At 41.6% G+C, this 21067-nt stretch overlaps 1 protein-coding gene across 1 annotated transcript; it reads right to left on the bottom strand.

Annotated features, from left to right (window-relative positions):
- Window positions 1-2962: 2962 nt before the first annotated feature.
- On the bottom strand, window positions 2963-19308 carry hapln4 (hyaluronan and proteoglycan link protein 4; the record flags this gene model as incomplete). The annotated part of the gene is made up of 7 exons (XM_083970087.1): window positions 2963-3354; window positions 11390-11576; window positions 11931-12046; window positions 12309-12481; window positions 12768-12957; window positions 16659-16800; window positions 19303-19308. The coding sequence occupies 7 exons, from the start codon at window positions 19306-19308 to the stop codon at window positions 2963-2965; spliced, it is 1206 nt and encodes a 401-aa protein (XP_083826213.1).
- Window positions 19309-21067: the final 1759 nt, after the last annotated feature.

Genomic DNA, 21067 nt, shown 5'->3' with positions numbered 1-21067 from the left:
CTGCTGCTGGCCCACCCGTTGGTGTTCTGTCTTCCTACATTCTGAATGAGGAGATGTATGTCTGTGTTTTCAATGTTGTCCCCCTGTTCTCCGTGGGGCTACTTGTGCGGCCCGTGTGGTCTCTGTGCTGTTTAAGTTTCATTCAGAAGTTTTATTTAATAGGATAAACCCCTTGAGAGGAATCCTCTCGTTTTCGAGGGGGTCCTAAGTGTTCACCTGTGTCGTTCTATGTCTTGGGCTCCTCCTGTATTTTACTGTGATCTGTATTTTTTGCAATCTGTATTTTATTGTGATCTGTATTGTGAGTGTTGGGACTACAGATGGAAATTAGCCCTAGAGGCTAAATCTGGTACAACCATATTTTCATTAGGCGCGTTTCCATTGCAGGAACTTCGGGGTAATTTTACGGGGCCGGCCCCATTGGTGCGTGTTTCCACTGCAGGAACCTCCCCCACAGGGCCATTTACAGGAACCTTTACGGGGGCCAACGGAGTACCTACTCCAGGGTAGGTACTCCGTTCGGCCCTGAAAAGCTCCTGGGTGGGGCTCGAGGTTAACCCTGCACTGATTGGCTAAAGCTAGAGCAGGCTCTGACGCTACCAGAAAGCACCAAAACAACCGGCATTTTTAAAAGGGGGAGCAGAAGGGGAGCATTAGCCTAGCAGACACCGCTGTAAACAACAAGAAAACAGCAGGAAGATGTACACAAATGGAGCGACGACGAGGTGCAGACATTGATTGCAGTCTACGGCACCGAGGAGATTCAGAGGGGGTTTGAGTCATCGCGGCGAAATGAAAATATCAGCGCACCTCGACACACTGGGGATCCATCACGCCGCAAAACAACGCCGTGAAAAGTAAAAAAAAAAAAAAAATTAAAAAAAATCAAGCAGGATTACAATCAGCCGCCATGTGCACAAACACACAAACCAGAAACGCGCCTACCGCCTCAGCTCCTTCCATCCTTCTTCGTTGTTGTTATGATTTTTGTGCATGTGCTTGTGACCTGCCTGGGTGACGTCACGGTCGAAACTGTCGCACAGCGATTAAGCGGCGATCAAAACTCATAACGTCGCCGCGGGATCCGACCGAGTGAGAGGACGGTTCCTGTAGAAGTTCCTACCCCCTCCCTTTACCAGGAACTCCTGCAGTGGAAACATGGCTAATGTTTTACAATTGACTAATGGTATTGTAAACTGTCCTGTTATAATAAACTAAACTAAACTAAACTGAGGATAAAGCCTACTGATGTTGGTAAACCCATGACCTTTGTACTATTTTGATGTTTACATTTTTGTTTTGTAGTAAATGTCTCAGTGACTGTTAATTGGATTTACATGATTTGGTACAGAATTGCATGGCTACATCCTACTGCTTTGGTATGCATGACTTTTAGTACTACCATGACACTGACATTGTGTAATTTTGAGTAAAATATGAATGAAATATCATCATTAGGTCACAATTTACTGTATAAAATGCTTTTATAAAACTAACGACATCCCCACATGTTTGGTGCTAATAATAAACCAAACCTGGTTGGAGTGGGGCTAGCTTGCTGGCATGCTTACTTCTGTTGAAGAGAAGAAGTGAAAGGAATAAGCAAAACAAGAGAGTTGCTTTCCACAACCCCCTTACAGGAGCAACTTGTATGTTTTGCTATCGCTAGATAGCCAGTGGTAGCATCAACAGCTGTTTACTACCTGAATGAAATGTTGCGACTTGCAAGTTCAGCATCACACAGCTCCAGTGGTGGAAAACACCAATTTTAACTCTTGTCTCTATCACATATTTTCTTGTACTGTATTTATACAGCTCACTGCAACCTCCTGAGGAAGTAGCACTGCTCGGAGGTCATATTGTAACCTTTTGTCTTTTCAGCACAACAATAGCTGACTGATGCTCCTTGAAACTGATCCAGCCATTTAGTAGCCCTCCTATAACCTATATGGAGGCACTGCAGTAGCAGCATTTGTTATATTGCTCCTTTCATTTAACACTTATTCAAAAAAGAAATTGCAGCCAAATAGGTTGTTCAAACCAACAATTTCAAGACTTTTATTTTTCTCAGCACATTCATTCATTCTGTAGGGGCAAACATACTCTGTAATAAAGATATGTTCATGTAACACTTATAGTGCAATTGATGGTTCAGATAGCTTAGAAGTGCACTACATAAGGTAAACAACAATTATTGTAGCGGTGTATTTCTGCTAATTCTGCCTCAGTGACTAGTCTAAGCCAAATAACTCATGCTCACTAAAGTCCAAGCTAAGATGCTATCATAAAATAAAGCTCTAAAGTGCAAATATTTGTAGAGCAAGTAAAATGTTTACTACTTGGCCTGTTCAGCTCGGTCGATGAGATTGCCAGGTCTTAGTTAATGAGAAAAATGACTCACATTGTGCCAAAGGGTTGCTAACCAAGCATGGCAACCGGTTACAGGCAATTACACTTTGTACAATCAAAATTTACAGGGCATCTTGGATTTTTTCCATACAGTGAGGCAGATCATCCCGTCTCACCCAGCAATGAATGTTTTTACCCTGGCGCTGGCATTCTGGCTCAGACTGGGGCTTAGAGCTCAGGAGCCACAGTGGAGGCCAAAAATATGCTCCACATACACACAAACAAGGATATTCATGGCAGACTCTCTGATCTGATGTGTGCCTGAGTGATGATCAAGCTGCTGTTTAATCTTACAGTTTTCCGGCAACAGATGTGCTAACATACTCTCGACTTAAAATGATTGACTGACTGTAGAGCAAGCAAAATCACCCTAATAAAGATGTCACCCTTAATTTTAAACAGCCTCACTTTTCTCTGGCAAATCTGCAAATGAGTACATCTTGTCTGCGAGTGTTTTACTTTAAAAGCGATGAATGGAGTCAGGCTGCTAGGCGACAGTTGTTGCAGTCAAATCTAAAATTGCATCCCCCCTCCTGCTCTCTGTCTTTCTACTTTATATCACCCTTGTGGCATTCATGGGGATGCTGTTGCTGCTCTTCCTCCTTGTCAAACTATCTTTAGGGCTTTTTGTCGTTTGAGTACCACCTGCTCTTTCATCCTTGGCCTTGCGGAAACAGTAGACCCCATAGAGACGGAATTTTTTATCAGGGAAGCCCAGGTGTCGTACGCCTGGCTGGGATCCTCCACAGCGAGAACGGGGGTTGACAATGGGGTAACGGATGCTGCCGTCCTCCAACCAACCGGCCTCACAGCGGTCCAGAAGCTGGAACTTCCATGCTGCGTACAGCTGACCCACTTTGGCCACAGCAGAACCATCTCGAATGCAGGCCTTCATCGCCTCCCCGTAGTTCACCTTCTTAAAACGTTTGAGGAAGTACACTTTGCCTGGGGGGATATTGAGATAGAGGAGAGGATGTTTGTTGTAAGAACATGTGAAAAGGTGACAAGAAACAGAGGTAGTGCATTGTTCAGGAGTGTAAGCGGAAAGAAAGAGAGAGGCATGACTGAGAGAGAGAGAGAGAGAAGCCCCAGAGACAAGTGGAGCCCTGAGGGCAGATATTCTCAGTTTCCCTGACCTCTCCGCCTGATTGTGTTCAGAATATCAACTCATGAGACTTCCGGCGGAACGAGGAGGATGTAAGACGCGTTTCGCAGAGGCTCCGCTGGAATGTGACTTTTTCCATACTTTTATATTACACTTTTTCATTATTTGCGCCGGCGTTAAGCTCTAATATTGCAGCCTTTCACCATATGTAAAAAAAAAAAGTTTTGTTTGCGGGCGCTCAACGATGGCAAACCGAGGGAGAGGTGAAGCCCCCAAAGCACAAGCAGGCCGCGGCAAGCCCCGACTATCACCTGAACCACAGTCCCCAGCCCCAGGTCAGCCATTTGCTAATGCTAATGCCGATGCCACCTTGCTGCAGAGCATGAGGAAAATGATGAACGAAATGCGCTCAGACATCCTCAGTAAGTTTGAAACTACCATCTCAACAGCAGTTAAAAGAGAGATCGTGGCGGCTTTGGAGCCCTTTGAGAACAGACTTGCTTCCTATGGCGAATCAATCGCAGACCTCGAGCTTTCGGCTAATGCTCACGACACGGAGCTATCCGACCTCCGAGCTAATGTTAGCAAGCTAACAGCCACTGTTGACTCCCTGTCAAAGAAATGCGAGGACCTGGAGAGTCGTTCAAGGTGGAATAATATTCGCCTAGTGGGCCTGCCTGAAGGCACAGAGGGCCCTCGTCCCACCGAGTTCACTGCCCAGCTGCTACAAGATATACTCGGCCTTGATGACAAACCTATGCTGGACCGGGCCCATCGCACTCTACGCGCCAAGCCCAAGGACGGCGAGCCCCCTCGTCCACTCGTCATGCGGGTAAACCTGTTTCAAGTCCGGAACCAAATTCTACGTCGAGCCGGAGAAGCTTCCCCGCTTTCCTACATGGGCAGGAGGATCTCGATCTACCCCGACTTCACACCGGCGGTGGCTAAGAAGCGGGCCGCCTTTGCTACAGTAAAGAAGGAGCTCCATTCCTGCCCGAATGTCAAGTTTGGCCTCCTCTACCCGGCAACACTACGCATCACTCTGCCCGGCGGGCAGACCCACAGGTTTGAGGATCCGGCCTTAGCTTCGGATTTCATTAAGAAAAACATTAAAAAGGGAGTCACCCCTGACTCTATTTAGCAGACATGTTGGCTTGCTATTTAGCTGCTATTGTTGCTAGTCTTGAGGACTACACTTACTACTCACCCTGGATGCCTCGTATTGTGTTCAGTGAGCTGCAGTTCTGACACAGACTTTGTTTTCTTGTTTATTCCTGTCATTCTTGATTTTCCCTAACATGGCTCATGGTGATAATTTGAGTGCAGAATACCTCAAGCATAAACGCTTTCCACTTATTGTTCAATAAGATTGTTTCGTGTATTGATGTATTAGTCAACCTTAGCTATCCGGCTCATTTATAAGTACATTTATTACAGTGTAATTTCATTGATTTAACCCCATGTCACAATTCCAACGCCTAGGTCGTTGTAGTTCATTAGTAGTTTAGCATAGGCTCTCCTTAGAGCTATACAGGTGTGACAGATTGTTAAAGGGGGTACATCGCGCGCATCCCGTTTGGGGGGATGCTTCTGCCAAAGTTCATGTGGGTGGGTGTATGGGTGGGAGGGATAATGTATGTGTGTGTGTTTTTATGCGTTTGTTTCTGGTTTTCTTTCTTTTTGTTTCACATCAGTCACGTTTTTACTTTCAGTTTTGCTTCAGATCATCACTCTTACATAATGCTTCCGTTAGCTAGCTATGACTTCAGCCAATGTAACATCACCCAGTGGGTGTGCCATTAGTTTTACAAGTTTCAACTGTAAAGGGCTTAATAATCCGATAAAACGAAGTAAGATACTGCACCACCTTTACCATCTTGGTGCCCAGGTAATTTTCTTGCAAGAGACCCACCTCAAAGTCTCAGACCACTCTAAATTGAAGAGGGGATGGGTAGGTCAGATTTATCATTCCTCATTTCAAGGCAAATCTCGCGGTGCAGCTATTTTGTTACATAAATCTGTTCCCTTTGTGCACTCAAGTACTATCTCTGACCCTAATGGTAGATTTGTCATAGTTACTGGCCAGATTCACAACACCAGGGTGGTTTTGACTAATATTTATGCTCCCAATTTTGACGATGATGCTTTCTTTAAACGCCTTTTTCAGACTCTCCCTGACTTGTCATCACACCACTTAATATTAGGTGGAGACTTTAATTGCTGGCTTGACCCTCAGCTGGACCGTTCCTCCCCCAGAGCTTGTGCTCCGTCCAAGTCAGCGAAGGTAATTCAGTCCTTTATGGAGGAATTTGCTGTCACTGATGTCTGGCGTTTTTTGAATCCTTCTAGGAGGGAATATTCATTCTTTTCTCATGTCCATCACACTTTCACCCGCATTGACTATTTTTTGGTCGATAATAGACTGCTCTCATCAGTATCTACTTGTAAATATGATGCTATAGTTATTTCTGATCACGCCCCTATTTCCATGAATATATGCTTTAAGAACTTTAATTCTACACGTGCACCATGGCGTCTTAACACATGCCTACTTTTGAATGATAATTTTGTTAACTTTGTGTCTCAACAAATTGATTTCTTTGTGAGCGTAAATAAAACACCCGAGGTGTCTGCCTCAGTACTATGGGAGGCCTTAAAGGCATACATCAGGGGGGAGATAATCTCCTACACAGGATATGAGAAGAAACTTAGAAAGGAGAAATTAACTAAACTGACACAACGCATATCTGAACTTGACAGGTTATATGCTACTCACAAAACTCCAGAGCTATACAAAGAGCGCCTTTGTCTACAGGCAGAATTTGATGTTCTCACGACTCAGCGTACTACTGAACTTCTCCTACAAACCAGGTCCCAGTTCTATGAACATGGAGACAAGGCCAGCAAATTGTTAGCACACCAGTTACGCCAGGAATCATCATCTCACCTTATCCCACAAATTCATACTAACTCACATAATACTACTGAACCCATGGAAATTAATAATGCGTTTAAAGAATTTTACATGTCTCTCTATTCATCTGAACAAGACAGCACTCCTGATTTTGATAATTTTTTTGAAAACTTGGACATTCCCTCACTTGATCAATCAGCTGTGGAAAAGTTAGAGAGGCCAATCACCACTGCTGAACTTAATACGGCTGCATCCTCTCTGCAAAATGGGAAGAGTCCTGGGCCAGATGGCTTTCCCTCCGAATTTTTTAAAAAGTTTTGGCACAAGCTTGCCCCTCTGTTATTAGATATGTTCAACGAATCATTTGAATTGGGCCGCCTCCCTCAAACTCTCAATCAAGCCTCCATTTCCCTTCTCCTAAAAAAAGGCAAGGATCCGCTAGCCTGCTCCTCTTACCGTCCAATAAGTTTATTGAATGTTGATTTTAAGTTGTTATCCAAACTATTAGCCCTACGCCTGGAATCCTTTCTCCCCTCTATCATTTCCTTGGACCAAACGGGGTTCATTCGAAATAGGCACTCTTTCTCTAACCTTAGACGTTTGTTCAATGTACTTTACAATGTCTCTTCTTCCAATACCCACGAAGCCGTAATATCATTAGACGCCGAAAAGGCATTTGATAGAGTTGAGTGGGATTACCTCTTTTATGCCTTGGAGAAATTTGGTTTTAAAAATAATTTTATTTCATGGATTAAGTTGCTCTATTCTGCGCCGCAAGCCTCAGTCAGGACAAATAATATCCAATCAGAATATTTTCACCTGTATCGCTCCACTAGGCAGGGTTGCCCTTTGAGCCCCCTATTATTCGCTATCGCCATCGAACCTCTCTCAGTAGCCCTTCGGTCTAACCCCCTTATTACAGGCATATTTAGACATCATACTCAGGTGAAAGTTTCCCTTTACGCGGATGACCTTCTTTTATATGTTTCTAACCTGTCTGTCTCAGTTCCCGCCGCTCTTGCCACCCTTCATTCATTTGGTCAAATATCTGGGTACAAATTAAATTTAAATAAAAGTGAGATATTTCCCATTAACCCTGCTGCTAAGATGTATCCCTTGAAAGATTTCCCCTTTAAAGTCGCCAATTACAGTTTTGTCTATCTTGGAGTCCATGTTACACACAAATTTGAAGACCTCTACAAGGCTAACTTTGCCCCCCTATTGATCCGAATCCAGAAAGACTTTGAACGATGGTCTCTGCTTAATCTGTCTTTGATTGCACGTGTCAACTCTGTTAAAATGAATATACTCCCAAGACTCTCCTACTTGTTTCAATGCATTCCCCTCTTTCTCCCTCAGTCTTTTTTCCACAAATTAGATAGCCGGATTTCAGATTTCATCTGGAATAAGAAGGTTCCTAGGCTACGTAAACAATATTTGCAAAGACCAAAGTCTCTGGGAGGGCTAGCCCTACCGAATCTTAGGTTCTATTATTGGGCCACCAATATCAGGACTCTTAAATACTGGCTTGAATATGAGGCTTTTGATCCTCCTCCAATATGGCTAGTTATGGAAGCAAGGTCAGCAAATCCTGTCTCCTTGAAAGCCTTAGTGCACTCTCCTATTCACTCGTCCACTCTTCCCTACACCAAAAATGTGATTGTTAAGACCTCACTCAGGATCTGGGTCCAGTTTAAACGCTACTTTGGCCTACAGACATTCTCCATTTATGCACCACTAGCAGCTAACCATGCTTTTCCTCCTTCCCTCATAGATTGTGTTTTCTTACGGTGGTCAAATTTTGGTATTCATAACTTTAAAGACCTGTATATTAATAATGTCTTTGCTACTTTTCAGCAACTTTCTGATAAATTCTCACTTCCCAAGCAACATTTCTTTAGATATTTACAAGTCCGCAGCTTTGTTCATGACACATTTCCTAGCTTTCCTAATCTTCCCTCTGATTTAACTTTGGACAGTTTCCTGACACCAATTCCTACTCTTAAAGGCTCTATCTCGTATATCTATAACCAAATTAATACTTTACGTTCAGAGCCCCTAGACTTAATTAAGTCACACTGGGAGGAGGACCTGGGGGTGGCAATATCAGAGGAAGACTGGGCAGAGATCTTGAGACGGGTACATAAATCTTCTATTTGTGCAAGACACAGTCTTATTCAGTGCAAACTTGTCCACCGTACCTATTATACTAAGGCTCGACTGGCTAAGATCTATGACAGTGTGACTCCAACTTGTGATAGGTGTAAGCAATCTCCCGCAAACTTAATTCATACACTCTGGCATTGTCCTTCTCTATATAATTATTGGACTGAGATTTTCAATACCCTGTCAGAGGTAGTTGGGGAGGAAATAAAGCCAAATCCTCTGAGTGCACTTTTTGGGGTTGCTCCCCCTTCCCTCACTAAGTCCAAAAAGGATGTACTAGCTTTTGCTACCCTGTTAGCCAGAAGACTAATTGTAATTAATTGGAAATCAACAACACCGCCCTGTCATGCCCACTGGATTAAAGATACCCTTTATTTTCTTAAATTGGAGAAAATCAGACTATCTTTATCTAGCTGCTCCAGTAAATTTGGGAAATTATGGGGTCCATTCTTACAATTTGTTAAGACGACAGATCTTCCACTTACCCCTGACTGATGTGACAGAAGCGACTTAGAAGGGTATGTTATTTCTGCTGTGTTGAAGGTCGCATGCCGCTATTCTGATTTATGATGTCTGTTGCTATCTCAATTGCAGTTTACTATTACCTGACTGATGTACCTGTGTTTCTTTTTTTCTTTTTTCTTTTTCTCTTTCCTGATCTATTTTCTTTTAGATGTCTATTGATGTCCTATTCTTACCCTTTTTTTTATTATTATTATTATTTATTTTATGTAATTAATTTTTTATTTTATTTTATTTATCTACCTTTTTATGGCTGTTCTAGTTCTGTGAGTTGTTCGGGTATGCAACAATACTTTAATGACCACTTTTGTTTTCTGCTGTTTGTGCTTTTTCAAAAAAGAGTCTACTTTATTCTTTGTAAATGTTTTAATACAATTGTACTCACCTGCAAAACCCAATAAAAAAAGTTGGAAAAAAAAAAAGAATATCAACTCATTCAGACAACTGTCTGATGCTTAAACAATACAGCAGGCAGCACTCTAGCTCAACATTACTCTTAAAATGCTTCCATTTTTACTTTCATCTCACCTTGGGGAGACTTTTTCGCCTGGCAATATCAAATAAGTGGGTGTCCTGATTGGCTGAATTGTTTTGGATCACAAGCTAGCTTCTCCTACGAAGGAAACACAAAGGAAGGACCTAACCAAGAGTTCTCCCAACAACTGCGATCATGAAAACCATGTCTGCAACCTCAGCTCTGCACTTGGCTCAGCTATTGATTTTGTGCTTGTTTATGTGACTGGTGGCTATTAGAGAGGCAGAATATTGTCTCATATTTCCCCAGGGGACATTCAGTAAATACCTTCCAGCTGGACTGAGAAACAGTATCGGTCACGACCACTGCTGAAACCTCCTGCCCACAACAGACTGTCCACAATAATTAACACACAAGGGAAGCCATGAACAAACATTTAACGTTTCTGTCATACTACTGTACCTATTTCTTGCTTCTTCTTTTTTTTCACAATTTGGGCTGTCCCAAGATGGGTTTACCATTCAAATAAAAAGCATTATCTTTTCTCTCATTACTTTTTAGAATGCATGAGAAGTTTTGAATTCTCTTTCAAATTTCAAAGCGATGCATGCAGGCTTAGAGCTATGTTTTTCAAACTGCATTTTTAAAATTCCCTGTCAACCAGCAACATGCTATATTTCACTAATGTGGTAAATGTCTTAAAGAAATAATTTTACATTTTACGAAAATATGCCCATTCCCTTTCTTGACACAAGTTGGAAGGATATAGTTAGTTTCACTGTCATGTCTGTTTGCTTGATGTGAATTTAAAGCCAGCAGCGGGTTAAACATGCTACGGACAAAGATGAGGAATGGGAAAGAGGAAAGGAAGAGGAGGCAAAGACCGAGACTGGTTTCCTTTGAAGCTGCAGAAATCCACCCACTTGCATCTCTAAAGCTCATTCATTAACACGTGTAACTACTAGACTGTTCAATTTCTTGAACAGGACAAAAAGAAATAGTTTGGTCCCCTGGCTGTACAACAACAACCTGTACCTTTTTACTCAGAATACACAGAATAAACAAATGAAATAATGTATTTATCAGTTAGATTGGAAGTGTTTTTTTTAAAGTCTGGTTAGAGCCAGACATACCACCTATTTCTAGATAACCACCTGCTATACTAACAAAAAAGACGAGAGAATAATACTCATTGTACAGACGTGGGACTGGCATCCAGTTTCTCATTTAACTCGAAGCATGAAATCAAATAAAGCCATATTAACAAACTGTTTCTTTGATTACACTAGACATACGTTTTATGCTACAAAAAATAACCCTGCCTCCCACTTTCCAAAGTTTGTTTGAGCTCATGAACCTGGAGGTGACATGTGTGACGGAGACACTCTTAGGCTCTGAGGGAATGTGATGTAAATCAAAGAACTTTCAGATGAAAGGCATTGTTCGGCACCCAGCGGACACTGTGGCCCGAGCAGGGCTGAATCAACACAGCTTGATCTAAATCCAATGGCCTTAGGCCTGTGAGATCACAGGCAGCGATTAGAGACATGGGCCTCGTTTCCCCATGGCCCAACACTCATGATACATCCTCTTTCTATACAGTATCACAACAATCCAGCTCCGCTAGTGTCTTGTTCTCTTAAAGTCATAGCCACAGATACTTTTTACTGTGCTGGATGTCTGCATTTAGGTGTATGATTGTGTACAAAGAGTTTTGATCTTCAGATACACACATGCACATGCACATGCACATGCACAAAACAGCAGGCATCAACCTACATAGCTCTCTGATTCTCACCATTGAGCTTGGACGTGAAACAAAAAGCATCATAGCGCTCGTCCTCTTTATGCCTGTAGCCATAGTTACGAACACCAGCGGGGGTGTCCTTGCGGCCACACTGGTCTCTGGGATGAGAGATAGGGTACTGGACTGAGCCGTCCTCCAGCCATCCAGCATTACACCAGTCTAGTCCTTCCAGCCAGGCCTGTGGAAGCAGATAATGTAGGGTGATGAGTTATTCTGAAGTATTAAACACATTATTAAGAGGAGAAATAATGTGGTTTATCTCCTCTGACAAAAACTCCATTACTGTGATCTTTAATGTGTAGGGATTGCTAAAATCTGACGACAGACCTGCAGTAAAATTTCAGCTCTGGGCATATGCATTTTCTTAATTTTAGTCTCGCTGCAGCTCTAAAGCTGTTGTATGACTCATGGTTGTAGCCTGCAGGAGCTGCATACATCCAAATACAAACCTTTAAATTCATGTACTAGTGCTGATCTGAGACTTCTCCCTGCCTTGAACATGACAGACTGTCCATGTGAGGTGTGAATATACCTTGTGTAGTTGAGAGTGGGAGGCCAGGATGGCGTCCTGCTGTTTGCAGGCATCCTCAGCCTGGTGGTAGTTGAGCTTGTAGCGCCCCTCACGGGGGTAGTAGGGAAACACCACACCTTTAGTTGACAAAAACAAGCAAACTGTTGAGTATGAGGCTGATGAACTATGAATTTTATTTCAGTCTCATTTGTACTGGAAAAAAAATTGACAAACACTTTAGATGTTGAATATTAGATTTGTGAATATTCTCATTTGTACAGGTCATAGTTATCTCAAGGAAATTTAAATCGAATGCAATTGATTTAAATTTCCTTGAGATGAATATTAGATACGCCATAGCTCTGACAAAATCCCACCCAGATGGACATAATGTCTGACCTTCTAGGTCAAGGTTGACAAATCCGGTATCATCTTCCATGTCATTTGTGACTTCACACTCATAGCGACCATAGTCCTCCAGTGTGACATTCTGGATGATCACTGAGGCGTCACCTGGGCCCGCCTGCTCCAAAAACACGCGGCCTCTGTACTCTCCAAATACACGCTGCTGCCTGGAGAGATTTCACAAAAATGTATTTTTCCTAAAGGTTTCTGAGAGCTCAATGAGAAATACATTCTTCAGGTAACTTCTATTCAAAAGAGCTTGTAAAAACAATGTGTTTTCTGTGAGTGAGCTCATAAAACTACTCACTCCATGGAAACATGATTGGTGTTAATGTTACATAATGGTAGGAAAAGGAAGTCAATCAGTCAAATCGTCATGCAGTTGTAGGTTTTTGTTTAAATTTAATTGAAACTAAAGGTTGACCGGCTGAAAAATGCAAATCCAGAATTTACCTTCCAAGTGCCACAAAGACATCCTCGAACTGCAGTGCATCTGTCACTTTGGTCCATTTGATCCGGATGCGAGCAGGGTCTGTGTTTTCCGGCTCATGATGGAATCTGCAGGGTAGAGTGATGGAGCCACCACGATGCGTCACTACTTTACCAGGAGCTGTCTGCACAATGACTGCCCCAGTGTCGTCCTCTGGGAAGTAAGAGGACAAAAACAAGTTATCAATATCATGCATTTGATGATTGATATTTGTAACTTTTAAATTTGAATTTGTCATCAAGGTTTGAATTACAGTATGGTGGAAGAATGGGGAGGGTCTGACTTGTTTACGTAACACTTGCCTTTCCCCAAAAATAGCTAAAAATCAACAGTTGGAGGTAATTGAATACATCCCCTTTAACTGGAACAGTAAATATTGCAGTATATTTCCCATATCCATGCCCCTAACCTTGAGGTCAGTTGAACATTTTGTCTGTCTGCCTCACTCCCAGGGCCCAATCAATGGTCAAATCTCTTCTCCGATGCATACGCAGTAGGTGTACTGTAAATGTACGTAGCAGGAGCTACTATCTAGCTTGTTTAAAACACTTTACTTTTAGAATTAAATTGTGCCAAGCTGGTTTTTAACTTTAACCTTAAGTTACACTTTAGTTAGCACACCTTTTCACAGAGCCCCCATCCTGCAAGGTGACAGTAGTATATGCACAGCATATAATATAAGATAATAAGAAATTATGATCTTGTGTGCAAAGATAATGATTTGTTCCCACAAGATACAAGTACTGCTCTCATGATCCGAAGTCTATATTTCAATAAATGCAGCTTTGTTAAATTAAAGGTATGAATGCTGAAGGAATCCTCCATAACCACTCAAATGTGAACAGTAAAATTCTTTCAGTGCTATTTGCAAGCAACCTTGACACTGCCAATTCATATTCAAATCATAAAATTCAATCTCTTATTGTCTTTGTGAGGCAATATCAGAGCACAATGCCTGCAATATTGAATCAGTGTCAGCAAATAAGGAGCTGAGCTGTTTTCTAGTAGTGTCACATTACTGCCCCACATTCAGCATATTAATGGAGGCAAACTGTTTTTCTTCTTTTTTTTTTTAAATCAAAGGGTCCAGTGTGCATCTCAGTCTCTCTTCTGCCCAGATCTGTCAACAGATTTCCCACTCCAAAATGTTAACCTCAGCTTCTGCCGAGAGCAAGTCACCAAAATGATCCAAGACTAATGGTAAGCACAGGCCTCACCAACAATCCAAATGGGCAATAACAGGGCCTAGTTTGCATTTTTGGCAGACATTTGTTCAGACGCTGTTTGTTTGCGTTTGTGTGTGTGTGTGTGTGTGTGTGTGTGTGCATGTGAGTGAGTGCCTAGGCAACCAAAGAGTACGCACATGACAAGTGTGGTGTAAACATTTAAAACATTTAATGAGCAGCTGCAAAAGGTTTGCTGCGATGTTGTGACCAGATAAAGGCACCTACAATTATCCATGCCAACCAGCAATTAGTCCTGTCACTGCTTACCGCTCTCTGCAAAGTTGTTTATCACCAGTAACCATGAAAGCATGAAGTTGTGTTTGATAAAAACTTTAAGCACATTATTTTCCAATGCTGAAGGCCACGCTGCAACACAATGATGTTAAGACAAACAACACCATGTTAACATTTGATCAAGGAGACAACAGCCCTGGAAGTGGGTCTGCTATTAATAGCTGATGGTGTTTGCAAACAGGGAGGGTTTGTGTCCCTATCACTGAACTAGTGACTGCTACTAGTTAGTTAGTGAGGATGCGTGTGTGTGTGTGTGTGTGTGTGTGTGTGTGTGTGTGTGTGTGTGTGTGTGTGTGTGTGTGTGTGTGTGTGTGTGTGTGTGTGTGTGTGTGTGTGTGTGTGTGTGTAGAACCTGGGGATCTCAAGATGGGTTTGTGTGAACCTCTACAGGCATGACACTGCCCCAAGGTTTAGAGAAACCTGCTGGATGCACAACAGGATGATTTTACTTCTCTATGTTTAATTAGGCAATTGTTTTTGTGAGTTTTGTGTTTTACGTAACTTTTAAGGCAAATAATGTGACTGAGGTGTGCCTGCATCTTATGCTTTTAATTAGTCGGTTAGGAGCAAAATATAATGTCCTTAATTCAGCTTTATTAAACCAATGGCTATGGTTTTACTTTGTTTATAAATTATTACTTATATGTTAGATTACCCAGATGTTACATGCAGAAAAAGCATATAATCAATGATGTTGCTGTTATATTAAGATATTTTTGGTGTAAAACTTTTAAGCACCTGTAGCAGTGGAAATTTTTGTCAAATACAATAGTTGCATAACTTGCATATGTGAATAAGTAAATTTGAGGTCACAGAGCTCCATGAGTTGTGTACTTGATGTTGACTTGTGACAGATCCGCCAGTCTCTAATATTAAAGCCTGCCTTTTGCTCCATAGGGACAATGCACAGATCAGTTTTGCACCAAATATCTCAGTTGTAATTTGGAGGTGAAAAGCATCTGTGATTCACAGCAGCAGATTCAAGCAGTTGTAGTTATTGATTTGTCTTTGGGGTTTAAAAATATAAAAGAAAACAAATATTTTTTGAGAAATTATTTTATAGATGGGTAACTGTTATTGCATGAGTTCAAATTCAGATTTGATATTCAAACTTTGTCCACAACTTCGCGTTGTTTGATACGGGTGTGTGAATGTGTTTTGCACCTATGTGCTGCAATAATAGTAGCAAAATTGTGAGCATGTGAGTTTTTTAATCTGTGACTTGTAAAATAGGATTTGTGCACCCGTACTTACAAATTTATGAAGGTGTAACTGTTGTGTTGTGCTTATAGGAGAAACAAAATCTACAAGTACACAACTCATAGAACTCTGTGACCTCAAATTTACTGATATGCAACTATCGTATACAACTAAAAATTCCACTGTTGGTGCTGCTGTGCCACAGGTGCACCAAAAATACCTTCATACTATTACATTGCCCAAAAAGTCATACCCCCTGTACATTGATGCAATAGTTGGCTAATAATTATTAAGCAGTTCACTATCTACAATAGAGCTTCACCATTGTAAATATTTTTTACTTTTCAAAGTTTGGTTTTGAAGAAATATCACGCTGATAAAATTTTTGTACTGTATTGTTAATTAAGGAAATAAATCAATGCAGGAGTTTGCAATACATCATTTTACATTGTGGTAATGTGGCTTTCAAGGTAAACCCTGCAGCAAAACAAATCTCTTCTAAACTGTTTTATCGAGACAAAACTAGACGAGTGGAACAAGAAATCCAGTCATTTGAGAATATCCTTGAATACAAGAAAAGCCATATTAGGATTTAGCCAGGTCTCATGCAGGCAGCAGTCTATTATTTTATTCAGCGATGACATCAGTTTTCTTAGCAAGTAAATACATGGAATTTATCGCAATCCTTGGGTGAAATGTTTGCAGCAGTGCAGTGTTATTATTAATGGCTAAGACAACGTGTTGATTCTCAATTCTCTAAAGAAAAGTGGCTAAAGTCAAGTATTTATACACTCCATTATCACAGCTGCCCCATCAAAAATATTGCATTAAAACCTGTGAGTTTCAAAGCATAAGTGAGTAGAAAATACAATGGGTTTGGTGGCTTTGCATTTCCAGGTTGCTTTTCTACCTTAGGTCTTTAATGTGGAGCCCAAGAGAAGATTTAATGGGTGCTATACAATATGAGTCTAAAAGTGACATGTTATTAAAACTGTACCATTCAGCCACCTCACATCTGGTGGGGAAAGTGCCTACAGAGAGTATATGTATCCTCAATAAATGTGGGCACATTTCTGCTATGCATTATACAGCTGAATGAGCACTGTGGAATATGAAAGAATTAAATGTCCTTACCGAGCACATGCACCACTTTTCTCCTTCCTTTTTCTATGTCAGAAGGTAGGGAAGTCACGGAGAGGGCAGAGGTCAGGATGAAAGCCGTGAAAACCACAAAGGACATTTTCCCAAAGGCGATAGGCCGAGACCACTTTGAGGACTGCAGGAAAGGACACAACAGAGAAACAGAAGCATCACATGCTCACCTGAAGTGGAGAAACCTGAAGAAATAGCACCCAGATATGTCAGGGGCACATTCAAGACTGAGAAATGTGTTGAAAGGAAGCAGAAATATCAAGGCCATCAGTATGGCATCCCACTATTCACTCCAAAGAGCTGATAGCAGTGGAAACTTTGGTATGAAAGTGGGACCTAATGTAAATACATGATGCAGTAAAAAAAAAAAAAAAAAAACTCTGCACTCTGCTACACTTGCTAGCTTTAACCTGCCAGCTCTGTAGCTCACAGTCACAATATGAAAAGAAGAGATAGTCAAAACTTAAAGCTTGTTTGGCACTTTTTTATCCTTAGTGCCAAGTGCCAGTTCAAGGGACAGGAAGTACAGTATTTGGGAAATATGCTTCATTTAGATGCCAGTGGTAAACAGAGAGATATAATGGAGGCTTGAATGCCAAGAAATATCGAAAAGAATCAAGCGTCTGTTGTGCTTTCTGTTCATATTGACATATATAAGAGAAGATGACAGAGCTACATTTTAAAACTCTCATTAGAGTACAGTGCAGTCCAAAAGTCTGACAAGTGGTGTCAGGCTTTTGGACTCTGCTGCATATGAACAATCTCCTCTGGCAGTGACCACTGGTGGATCAGCTGGCTGAGGCACACACATACAGTTCCTCCTGGGTAATACTGCTGCTTATTCTGGTGAAGTGCTCATTATTATCTTTATGCTCTCTCTAGGTTAAGGGTGAGTGTGCAGTGTGTAGTGGGTGCACAGATCACTACAGTGAGTGGTTTGTGTATTTTGACCCAATATACTGTACAGTACGTGACACCAGTGGTGATGCTGCGTAATGGATTGTAAAGAAGCCAGCCATCTGCAGAAAAACAAACCTTCAGCACATGTTCAGATACAAGTACACAGGTTGGTCTGTTACTGCACCGTGGGTGGAATAAAATCATCATAACAACCAAATAAAAGAGTCAGGTGGGCATTCTGCTACTGTATGCACTGCTACTGTAGAGGTCTGCATAGTCAGTGTCACCTGTGAAAAACCGCCTCCTATGAAACAGCACTGCTGCAGTACGTAACATCTGAATATGAAGACAGGCCTCAGTGGAGCAGAGTTACTAAAGCAGCTACCTCACATGCACATTTCACATTAAAAACAGCCCTGCTGCTGCAACATTTTTCTCAAGGTTAGTCCAGTGGTCATCCCTGCAGTTCTCACGCAGCACAGAGAACTGCAGAGCGGATCCGCACTATTTGAGCACAGAAGTGAACTTACCATGGCTATCACAACAGGATTAATGCCTGGATGAAGCAGATGTGCCGCTGTGTGCCGTTTTACTCCTCAGCCAGGCTGAATGTTGTTCTGCAGCAGCACTCACCTCTCTCCTCCTCTCTCCCTCCCTCTCTCTATCTCTCTCTCTCACTCTCTGTTTATAGTCCCATCGCTGATCTCTCGCACTGCAGGGGAACCACCGGTGTTTGTGGGTCCCGCAGTCCTCCAGTGACGCAGCACACACTTGATTGTGTAGACTGTGTGGATAAGTCAATCGCAGCAATCATTTCACACTGATTAAATGTTTGTGAATGTCTTTGCTCTGTGTTATTGAAGCCCATTATGGTGACACTTATTGGCTCGAGTGTCACACTTTGTTTCAGTTAATGCAGTGAAATCTCATTAACTTTGAGGCTGAACATTGTTGCTATTAAAGGCCAATGGAGGCTGTTTGTGTTGATACTTTGACTGCAGATTGAAACTGATTGTTTCATTCAGGACAAATCAAATTCTTCCAAACAACTTTATGGCACAGGAAGAGAGGGATCATAAAGAATTTTCATCATAAGTGTTATAATGGTACAGTAATTAACATGAATTAATAATTTCAGTGGTGCAGTCTAAGTAGCCTAGCCTGCATTGTAAAACAAATGTTGTGCCTATGTCTATTTTATACCATTTCTACTAGTACTAGATTATTTGATTTGATACATTTTACTCCACTACATTTATTTAGCACCTTTTGTCACCCATTACCTTTACTTATTGGTGCATTTTATTTTGAGATTCACAGGGCAGAGACGCAAACTGCTCAGCGACCACAATGGAGGTGAACGGTACTGGTCCCCTGTCCCTCAAAACTCATCAAATACACAATCCAACAATGCCAAAATGCTCTCATGGACTAGTTGTGACCTGCACATTGACCACACAATGAAATATTCATGTATAATTATGTAAGACTATGACACATGAAGCAAATATTTGGAACTACTTGCGCTTTTGAATTTACTCCGCACAGCAGTCGTGTCAGGGATGTAGTTCCGGCTATGCATTTGGCTCGAAAACAACTCCATCTCGTAACGTTACATTATTATTTCATAGTGTGGCGAATGTGCAGGTCACAATTTCTCCATGAGAGCGTTTTGGAGTTGTTGGATTGTGTATTTGATGAGTTTTGAGGGACCTGCACCACTCACCTCCATTGTGTTTGCTTAGCAGTTCACGTCTCTGCCCCGCGGATCTCAAAACAACATGCACCGATAATTTAAGGTACTGAACCTATGACAGCAGGGAGTATGGCAAGGCGAATTTGCCAAAATGTTGAACTATTCCTTTAATATAAGACACTATGATTGTGAGGACACTTTGAATTATTCTACTTTTGATACTCTAAGCATAATTGCATTTTTAATGCAAGACTTTTTTTTTATTATTTAATGGTCTATTTCAATATTCAAATGCTGTTAGGATCTGAGCATATCACCCACTTATAAGATAACTAAATACCAGACTGAAAATGAATTAATTCGGATGTTTTTACAGTTACTCATATCGCCGAACCTTTCATTCAAAGCAACTTATAAGCTAGGGACAGCGAGGGACATCACTAAAGCCTAGTGTGAGTATTACATCATATCATGACTTCATTGGGGTTCATTTAATGACTAATGGATTGACTTTTTATTCATTAAATAAATAAAAGCCTGTAATGATCTATAATAAATCCATCAATTAACCTCGGCAAACACGACAACACCACAGACACAATACAAGAAAGGAACCCAAATTTGATTACAGTGCAGATGACCAGGATAATCAGTGGGTTCAATTACTTTATTAGATTTGCCTTTGGAGACCACATCCAACCATGGGGAGTTTGTGCTGAAGGTTGCCTCATATTGAAAATCAGGCCTCCTTATTTGCTGTGCAGTTATAATACACAGTTTCCAATATTTCAGGGAATACACAACAATGTCATATAAAAGCAATTATTTGCTGTTGCAGCCCATTCATTGGATTTTAAAGATGTAAATTCTGCTGAAAACAGCTGCGAGGAGGCAGGTCAGCCCATGAGTGTCTGTACCCTATGGTGTTTGCTCTGAATACATTCACAGATTAAATATTGTGTTTAAGAGCATCACTGACATGTCAGACACTGAAGTTTCTCTTTAAGCACCATATGGGCTTGTGGTGTAGACTCAACAAGAGCCTTACACGTCGGTTAAATAAGAGAGGCTGTTGAGATGATAGCAGTAGGCTAGACAACAAGAAGAGACAGACACTCAGCATGAGGCAGCTGCACTTTGTGTTGTAAAAAATAAAACTGCAGTGATGGCTACATTATTGTTGTCTGTGCTACTGAGATTCAAGTTGACTAGTCTGGGAAGTGGACCTGCAGTGCAGCTGCCATTGTTACTGCAGTCCTGTGTGGCATACAGTCTACAGTGGCATCACTATAGAGTAACACAATGTGAGACACAAGGCTGGGTATGCCCTAGAGCATCACAGCCCTATCAGCATGACACGCAGCCACAGAACAGAAGAAGAAAATAAAATAGCCCACATAGGATAAAGTGATGCTTCGTGGAAGCTAAAGATTCAAGGTCGGCACCATAACTTTGACAGATTGCTTTCAGGCTTGAGCCAACAGCTGGATGCTTCCAAAGTCATTAACAGTCTACTTGGTGTGTTATTTAACATGGTCTGTAATGATGTATTGGTCCCATTCAAATGAACAAAGTATTCTCTGACAAGGCCTTTGCAGAATTGTTGCTCCAGTTCACGGCTCTTAAAGCAGAGCAGGGCAGAGAATTGTTATTATTACAGAGATGAGGATTTTTCTAGGATTACCTGTTACTGAGTGTAGCCGATGTCGATCTGGCCCTCTGCGTTGTGTTTCTCACGGCCTGCCCTAGGTGGGGTTCGATCCCACGACCTCCCGCACCGGAGGCGACGATGCTA

Source organism: Trachurus trachurus (genome assembly GCF_905171665.1).
Source record: "Trachurus trachurus genome assembly, chromosome: 4".
NCBI classification, from domain to species: Eukaryota; Metazoa; Chordata; class Actinopteri; order Carangiformes; family Carangidae; genus Trachurus; species Trachurus trachurus.
This window is presented reverse-complemented; position numbering and strand designations above follow the sequence as displayed.